Below are 9251 nucleotides of genomic sequence, written 5' to 3' on the forward strand. Positions count from 1 at the left end.
CATCAGTGCAGCAAGCATTGGTGCAAGTTGCATTGTCTTGGATCAGTGCTGAAAATGTGTTTACAGCAAACACAGCAAATACATTTTATGTTTGGGTGCTGCAGACACAGCAAACATACCAAAACCACATCATACACAACATCATACACACCAAACACATCATACACAGCAAGCACAACACAATACCTGCAAAGAAATTAAGTGGAAAAAATAAAAACTTAATTCATTCATTGATCATGATCATGTTACAATATCCAAATCCATGTTACAATTACTCTTAACTAGGTCCTAAACTTCAATTAGTACCCTTGATTAATACAAGAAACACCAACAGAAAACAAAACAAAAACCCTAATACAAAGCTTTTAATCTGATTTCCATGCTCCCTCTCATTCAACCATTTCTTCTTAATCATTTTAATTTCTGAAAATGCTTGTTCCTTTTCATGTTCCAAGCAACAAATCCTTGATGTCAAAACCTTGATTTCGGTTGCCAATTGTCGCTTCTCCTTCACAAGTTTGTTAGTGACTTCTCTTTGCCAAACAGTCATTTCAGGTTGATCAACCCATTTAAACTTTTTGCATCCCCTCCAATTTGGATCATAAAATACGCAAGTCTTGAACCTTCTTCCGGGATTTTCCTTGGTCCAAGAAACCCTCCTTGCAAAGGGAACTCCACACCCACATTTTTCAGATTTCGAATTTTCGCTACAAGAAGAAGAAGACATTCCAAATTAATTGCAAAAAAATTGGGTACTTTTACTGATTTACTGATTCGAAATCAAGGAGAAAGAAAGAAGGGAGAAGCAACAATGAAGAACAATGAATTTGGTTTTTCGAAGGGAAAATGAGCAGCTCATGAATTAGGGATTGAAACCAACGGTCAAACCCTAAGAAATCGTTAAAAGGTAGTCTTTTGCAAAGAAATGTATTACATAAGGTAGTTTTTTGCAAAAAAATTTACATAAGGTAGTTTTTTGCAAACAAGTGTATAGAAAAGGTAGTTTAAAATAATTTTCTCTATATAATGTATACTTTTTCATTTTAGATACCTTTTTCTTGTTTTTCCTTTAAATAAATCAATTAATGATACGAATATCATACATTGTTTGTTATAAGGGATATTTCTAGTGGTAGATTCCAACCTTGTTGTAAGGCCAGTGGCAGTACAAATATTTTAAAAATCCACAAAATAACATCAAAATAAAATTTGTTCATACAATAGCAAGAAATGATAAAAAAAAATCTGTTACTTTGTGAAGTTTTGAAAATTATGGTGTGAATAAAAATAATGGTATTTTTGTCATTTTTGTTATAATATGAATAAATTTCAGTTTTGATGCTATTTGTGAATTTTGAAAACTGTTATGCAACCACTAGCATTTTAGCAAAATGGGGAGCTATCATGTAAAATATACCTTGTTATAGTCAACTTATTTTATCTACTTAAGATATATACTTTGAATTCTATAGAGACTTACTTCGAATTATATAAAGATTTACTTTGAATACTAGAAACACATATTTTGAATATAATAACACGTATTGTAAGTACTATTAACACCTCTTTGAATACTATAAATACCGACTTTGAATGATATAAACACCTACTTTAAATACTATAAACACTTACTTTCAAGATATTTACATGTGTTTTGAGAACTATAAACACGTATTATATAAGTACTCTAAACACCTACTTTAAATACTATAAACAACTATTCAATTTGAAATACCATAAACATTTACTTTATATAGTATAAACATTCGCTATAAAGTCTTAATGAAATTTATAACTTTCAATGTGTGATGTTTACAAAATCCATTAATGCCTATATTTATAATTAAACACATACTTTATTGATAACTAAAAAAAAAAATCTAAATCCATCATCATATAGACACATTGAAAATATCATTAGTTTGAATATTTAAAACTAAAAAAAATGATTCCATATGTTTAATCAATGAAAAAATAACTAAGGTATATATTAGATAACCAAAATGAACTTGTGCATCATATTGTTTATTAAAAAATTACTTTCTTTTCTTCACAACACACTTCTTTGCTCTACTCTTGTGTTTTTCTTCTCTTATTTTCTAGGCATATATTGTTTTCTCGTCAATAAGTAAAGGAATCTTGGACACCTACTATAATTAATATAACACCTACTATAAATACTACAAATACTTAATTTGAAAATCATAAACACCTACTATAAATACCTATTGTAAATCAAGCCATACTATATATCGGACAATATCAGTAGCTTATTCTTTCCATGAAGAAATAAGCTTATATTTTTGGTCAAATTAGAGGTAACATATGAATTGGGATTGAGAAGTCTAGCAAGGTGAAACTATTAAACAAAGACATAAAATATGTTAAAAACTGTTAAATAAATGACAAAAAGATTTTGAAAGAAAATCACAAAAATAAATACTTCTTTTGTTTGAGTTTGCTGTCAAATGCTTCTTCTCTGAAGCATTTAGAACATGAACAGCTATTAAGCACATTGGATGCGATTTCTTCATGAACTCATCATTTGGATCCAAGAATTGCAACATCTCATAAGCACATATACCTCACCATACCAATTAAAATGTTGATATGCCGTACATAATCCTCATTTGTTTGTCTTTCCAACATTGATTTGATTTCTTGTATAATACTCCCTGCGTTTTTTTATCCTTTTATTTGAAATTTGGAAAGAAACTAATACACATAATAATTACAAACTAAATACTATTACATATGTTTAAAATAATGTCAAAATAAAGATTTTATAAATAACAGTGTAAGTGTAATTATATCATATAAAGTCTCAAACAACAAATTTGGTAAAGTTTCTACTCGTTATTAATATTTTTTACATATATTTTGTAACGTCTTGCCTAATTAAGTAGAAATTAAGAGGGGTGTAACATGTGTAGTATCAAAAATTCTAGTCGTTTAGTATACATAACTTCCTGGCGGAAGCCACTTAGTGGCATTGGAGTTCTAGAATGATTGTGTAAATGTTATTGTTGTTACTGTAGTACACAAAGCACTACAATTACATTATCTAGAGTACATACTATGAAGTCACACAATATACTATTTGTACATGTTCTTACCGGAAAGGTGCACCTTCTTACTTAGCTCGGGAATGGTCACAATCAATATGGATGGATGATTTTGCGGTCAATACGGCCTATATTTCTGTTGCGGTAAACTAAAAGCATTTAGGATATGGCAATGTGGCCTTGTCTTTACATTATGTTTGTTAGTACCAGTATGGTATTGATAAATTTGGAAATCTTTAGTCTTATACTCCTAATATGGTTCTAATGTCCAAGACTTGTTCTTGCTACAAAATGTATAGTCAAAACAGCAACACAGGGATATCAAACAAGCATCATGGGATAAGCAAGTAAAAGCATATGCACAAGAACTAGCTAGCTAAGCAATAACATTCCAAAAGCAAATATAAGCTGAAACAACATGACTTACCCCAATCATCGAGATCGAAATAAGTCATCAAACCAACTCCGGGGAGGCCAGTATAGTCTGCAAAACTCCTCAGCATCTTCCAAAACACTAGTATTACTTGTATTCATTTCGAAAACTCGAGTCAGTCCATCAAATTCATCATCCTTGAAGTAAATTACATTTCTTACACATCCATTATAATGATTCATAGACAATGAAAAATTTGCATCATCACCCAGAAAGAACACACAATCGTTCAAATTCAGCTCATAATCCCAAAACCTACCCTTATCATCTAACTTAAAGACCCCAAATCCTGACCCTCCATTTTCAAGATCACGATCAACTAAATACAAATTGCCATCACATTCAACCAAACTTGTAGAACTACCATTACCATACATTAGTCTTGAAACTAGATCAATAGGTTTCAAATTAGAATCAATCATCACAAGTCTCCCTTTCCTATCAGCAGTCGCGTAAAACTTTCCTTTAAAACTTATAATATCATCAAAACAACGCCCAGAAGCAGCAATTTCAGTCCAACATTCATCCCCAAATCTCCATATTAACAAATTCCCACTAAATTTCAAACCCAAAACAACAAAATCACCTTTTTCGAAAAAATTCTTCGCGACGACTACTTTTCTAATCGGAATGTTTATAGATTCATCATTTGAATGAATAAAATACGAATTACAAACATGGGTAAGTCTGTGATCAAGGATATTTAGAGGGGAATTGGGTTGAGAAGGTTTAGGATGAGCAGAAAGTGGGTTGCAAAGAGAAAAGGTTTTGTGGGTGTTTTGTATTTGCTCAAGTTTAATGATGAAACCTTCATTGATTGGGATTTTAAGAGGAAGAAAATAAATAGTTCGTTGATGAAGAAAGAGAAAATTTGGGGATGGATGAGAAGAGGTGAGTGGTATAGGGAGCTTGAGAGGGAAATTAATGGTGGAGTGAATGGTGGGGAATGAGGAACGCCATGAACGGCAAACAGAACGAAGTCGAATTATGCCAATTTCTGGGTCAAGACGATCGGCGATCGATGCTAATACGTCTGATGGAAGATTGGACCATTTTGAGATCGGTTTCATGGTGATCGTCGCCATTGTAGCACTATCCTTGACTTTCTGTCACTGTCAGTTTTTGGGAAAAAGATTTATGAAAAGGAGTCTATTCCCAAAATATGGGTTAAAAGAAAAATAATTCCCACGGGAAAGTATTTCTCACAATATCGTCCACGTGGAAAATTTAATTTTTTTTTTCAGATAAAACCGTCATCTGAAGTGGCGGTTTGCCTTAACCACAAAAACGCCATCTGAAGTGGCGGTTTGGTCTAGGAAAACCGCCACTTCATGTGGCGGTTTGCTTGTGACTTGATTTTTTTTTTCTTTGCCCTTATTTTTTTTTCTTTCATTTTAAAATAATGAACGCAACATGCATTAAACTAGTTCAATACCATCTATTCCATAATAATCAATTACGAACCGGCTTGTTTTGAAAAAAATAATTATGAAACTAATGCAAAGATATATTACAATTATGGAAACTCATACAAGAAGTTCAAGTCATATAAGAATATACAAAGCTTGTTAAACTACAACCCCCGACCCCTTTTGTTTTGCACACCGGTCGATGAGATGGTGTGAACTCGTCAACCTCCGCTACTGGGCCCGGCATCGCCATGATCGCTGAAACATACATAAGTGTTATAAAAATCATTTAAATATTATCAGATTCAACATGTTGTTACAAAATTTTAAAAAAAAACATACTTTGTTGACCTTCGAGGGCATGTTTTCTTATTATGACCACTACATCCACAAAAGGTACACGAGTTACGAGGACGCGTCAACGGTGCATCCATTTCGTTCCGTATACGAGTTGATCGCGGACGACCCTTTGCACGCTTCGTTGAGGGATATGGAACAACTGTAGGATCATTCCAAGGATCGCAAGTGAACATGTCTGAAACGGGCATGAAAGACTTCTTATATGTCGATACGTATTTTGTAGTGCGAAATGAAGGGTCCACAAAAGCATCGTACGATATGTTACGAGCTCGACATACTGCAAGAACATGTGAGCACGGTAACTTGAAGATGGTTGGTTTCTGACATGTGCATGATGTTGCTGTGAGGTCAACCATGTAGGATTTTCCACCTTTTCCTGCTATCCTATTGCCACAACCAGTGGTGACCTCGAATATCCCACGCACTGTGTCATATATCCTAACATCATGAAAGCGTGCTTTTTCAGCATTCTTATCAATCGTATCACTTGGTTTCTTCGCATACACTTGTCCACTGTCTAATCTGCTTCTCCCTAAATCCCTCCTTGTGGCAAAGTATTCGTTTACCCGGTAGAATGTCATCCTAAACTAATGAAGTGATTGGGAGTGACCTGGCCCCTTTCATAACGTCGTTGAACGCTTCAGACATGTTTGTAGTTCTCACTCCATATCGATGCCCACCGTCATGAATCAAAGTCCATTGGCGCTCGGGAATAGAACCATCCACTAAGTACTTGTACGCGTCCTCATTAAGCTCTTTAAGGCGATTCATGTAGAAATTATACTTCCGAATCTTTGTCTGTTCAGAAGCTTTTCCAAATAAGTTCTTAATTGCTATGTTTTTAAACTTCTTATGCACGTTTGAAGCTAGATGACGTTTACAAAACCGATGGAATGCATATGGTTCTTCCCAACCTTTTCCAACACTTTTGTTATAGCCTTATTTTTGGCCAACCAAGCTCTCTTATATGTTATAACAAATCCGTATTTATTTTTTACAAAATTAACGATTGACTTCACCTTAAACGCTGGATCAACTCTAATCATATCCAGGATAAGATCAGCAACAAATTCAGAAGTAAGGAGGGGATGGTCGTCACTGTAATGTACTGAGCAATCTTGATTATGACCCTTATATCGCACAATCTTAAATGATCCCGTTGCGGTCATAACAGCTCGCATCCTCCATTCACAACCTATATCCTCCGCATTAGTGCATTGGATAACGTACTTTGAAGGCTCCGACTCAATTACACGGAAGTTTCTATTATTAGAAATCGCCCATGCTTTAACATTCTTCTTAAGGTGGTCTAAGGAGCTAAACTCTTGCCCTATTCGAAAGTCTCCATTTTCATTCATGGAGTTGTCATCGTTCCAGGTCATCCATGCATCAATCAATCTTTGATCAACCTCATCAATTCTAAGCCAATCTTGAGATGGAGCACCATCTCTAATTGCTGCATCTAGAGCTTCTCTTCTTTCATCGTCCTCTTCTGAATCAGAATCAATATGCTCATCCTCCTGATCTAAAGAGTCAACCTCGTTCGCATTAAGGCTACCCAAGTGACTCGTGGAAAAGGTGTTCATTACACTACCACCAATGCCACGTGAATGAGTTGGAGAGGTAATCTCATCCAAGTGCTCATTAATGTAATTTGGGTTACTTAACATTTATGTGAATGTATCATGGCGTACACTAGGACCTGATTCTGGAAGTTCCATGCTAGTCATGACTTCCCTCGCATTATCCAAATTTGCAACCAATTCAACATAAACCTCCATTGCCGTTCCAGGGGCTTGTGATGCCGCATAAGCAAGAGCACTTATGCTTTCATCATTCTTAATCGGGACTAACACATTTTTCCCAGTCACCGGATATTTCATCTCCAATTTTAACATAAAAGAGTTGCGATCACAACCAATTACATCATAGACTTTGCTAACAAACACCTCAAAAGTCGTATTTTGACGATGGATAAACATCACTGTATTTAATCCTCCATTATACCCAACATCGGATCCAGTATAACTTACTTCCCCACCCCAATACACTATAACGGGATAATGATCCATATTCTGCAAATACAAAGTAATAAACTTTCATTGAAGCATATCATCAAACACTTTATATGCATACAAACCAAATCCTAAAATTCAACTACAAATGTGTAAAATGTAAGCTTATATCATGAAAACAAGAGAATATAAATTACCAACAACGTATTTATAACTTCAATTGACAACAATAATGAACAAAAAAACAATTTGCATATTGAAAAAAAATTAGGGTTGTTATTCATACCTTAAATGAGGTTGAAAATGATCTACTACACAAGGAAAGGATGGGAATGTAGTTGATTATTTTAGTTGAATGAGAGGAATTGTATATTTGAAGTAAATGAGAGTGAATAAATTTTTTTTTAAGCAAAAACAAGAGCAGCAGCCACGAAGATGCAAAGAGGAATAAGAAATGCAGTGAACAACTCGAAGCTGATGTTTTGTACTGCTACAAAACCGCCACTTCAAGTGGCGGTTTACCCAATTTTTTTTAAAAAAAAAAAAAATTACCAAACCGCCATTTTATCTGGCGATTTTCTTCAATTCCCTAAATAAAACCGCTACCTCAAGTAGCGGTTATATTAAAAATAAAAAAAAAAAATTTCAAAATAATCCTACGTGGACGGTAAAGTGGGAATTACTTTCCCATTTTAAGGAAAGTGGGAATTATTTTTTTATTTTGCAATATTGTGGGAATTTCTTCTATGAAAAGCGATATACATTTTATTTTTGATTTTTGTTTCCGGTCGATATTATTGGCTTGTGTATAATTCTGTGGGTTTTAGTTCGGGTTATCGGGTTGGTTTTGAGTTTGTTGTTTTAGGTCGGTTGAAATTGCGTTTTGTGTTTATATTGTTTTTTATATAATTGTAAATCATTTTTAAAGTCGGATTAAACTGTTCGATTACAACTTTGTCTCCGTAACATTTTTTTTAAAAACTTTGTAATATTTTAATAATACAATTTTTTTAACTTTTATTCAACTATAATACTATTAATTATTAATGAACTACGAAGAATGAAAACATAGAATTTGTTTTGTCACAATAACTATTTTTAGCCATTACCCTTAAAACATGTCATTTGTTTTAAATAAAAAATATTTTAATTAAAAATAAATTTCACCCCGTCCTCAACCTGTGCACCACCTACCCCCACCTTAGCCAGCACCTAAACCCTCACTATTAGCGCCGACAGCTCTCTTGCCACCTTACCCTCCAGCCCAACAACAGCTGACAAGTCTCCTTTACCTCTCATTTTGCCACCCTTACAGCATCACTCTAATATAACAAATTTTCCCCTCTCACACATAATTATATTTCGTGTAACTACTCTCAAATCAATTTTTTGACAACCGTAAACACAAATTTCGTGTAAAATAAAAAATTTACGAAAAAATCCAATCAAATCATTAAGGAGGAATAAAATAGAAGGATTTATGCTTTAATTTGATAAGTATACATCTCAAAGTCAATCCAAAAACATTACAAACAAATCAAAGGTATATAATTTTTTATTTTTATTGAATGTTTTTATTAATTTCTATTGTTGCTTCATATATTTGAATTAAAATCTAATAAAATATTCTTTGAAATTAAGCAGTTTCATCTATTGACCAATTTATGATAGAGTTTGATGATGAAAATATAATTATTCATAAAGAAAACAATAATATTTACTTGTATGAAGGCACCGAAAAACTCCTATTTTAATACTACAAAATACATATTATAAGTTGATAAAATGCCTACCAATTCTATTAAAAAATAAATGTATTGAAAACTCGTTCTTTAATAAGTAAAAAACATGCACCTAATATGAGTTGTTAAAATGCGAAATAAAGGTGTTACGTGCTCTTACTTTAATACTACAAATACACCTACTATGAGTAGTTAAAATGCCTACTTCTAATCATATTTCAAAATGA

General features: G+C 33.3%; 1 protein-coding gene across 3 annotated transcripts; it reads right to left on the reverse strand.

The window, feature by feature from the left end:
- Nucleotides 1–249: 249 nt before the first annotated feature.
- Nucleotides 250–4662, reverse strand: LOC130801912 (F-box protein SKIP23-like). Of its 3 annotated transcripts, XR_009039682.1 has the most exons (3): nt 3493–4648; nt 2444–2675; nt 250–707 (listed from the first exon to the last, which is right to left on the reverse strand). XR_009039682.1 is itself a non-coding variant. In XM_057665852.1 (2 exons), exon 1 carries the CDS (start codon nt 4581–4583, stop codon nt 3498–3500), a length of 1086 nt encoding a protein of 361 aa, XP_057521835.1. In that variant the 5' UTR covers nt 4584–4648; the 3' UTR covers nt 250–707; nt 3493–3497. The 3 variants fall into 3 exon arrangements, 2 of the variants coding, with proteins under 2 accessions (XP_057521835.1, XP_057521834.1); XM_057665852.1 differs by lacking the exon at nt 2444–2675; XM_057665851.1 differs by lacking the exon at nt 250–707 and having other exon boundaries at nt 726–2675; nt 3493–4662.
- Between the last annotated feature and the right edge of the window lie 4589 nt (nt 4663–9251).

The sequence above is a fragment of the Amaranthus tricolor genome, chromosome 15 (assembly GCF_026212465.1).
Source record: "Amaranthus tricolor cultivar Red isolate AtriRed21 chromosome 15, ASM2621246v1, whole genome shotgun sequence".
NCBI lineage: Eukaryota > Viridiplantae > Streptophyta > Magnoliopsida > Caryophyllales > Amaranthaceae > Amaranthus > Amaranthus tricolor.

Bases quoted from the DNA above. Each gene is read 5' to 3' on its own strand.
- LOC130801912 (XM_057665852.1), bottom strand. From the start codon at position 4,583: ATGGCGACGATCACCATGAAACCGATCTCAAAATGGTCCAATCTTCCA.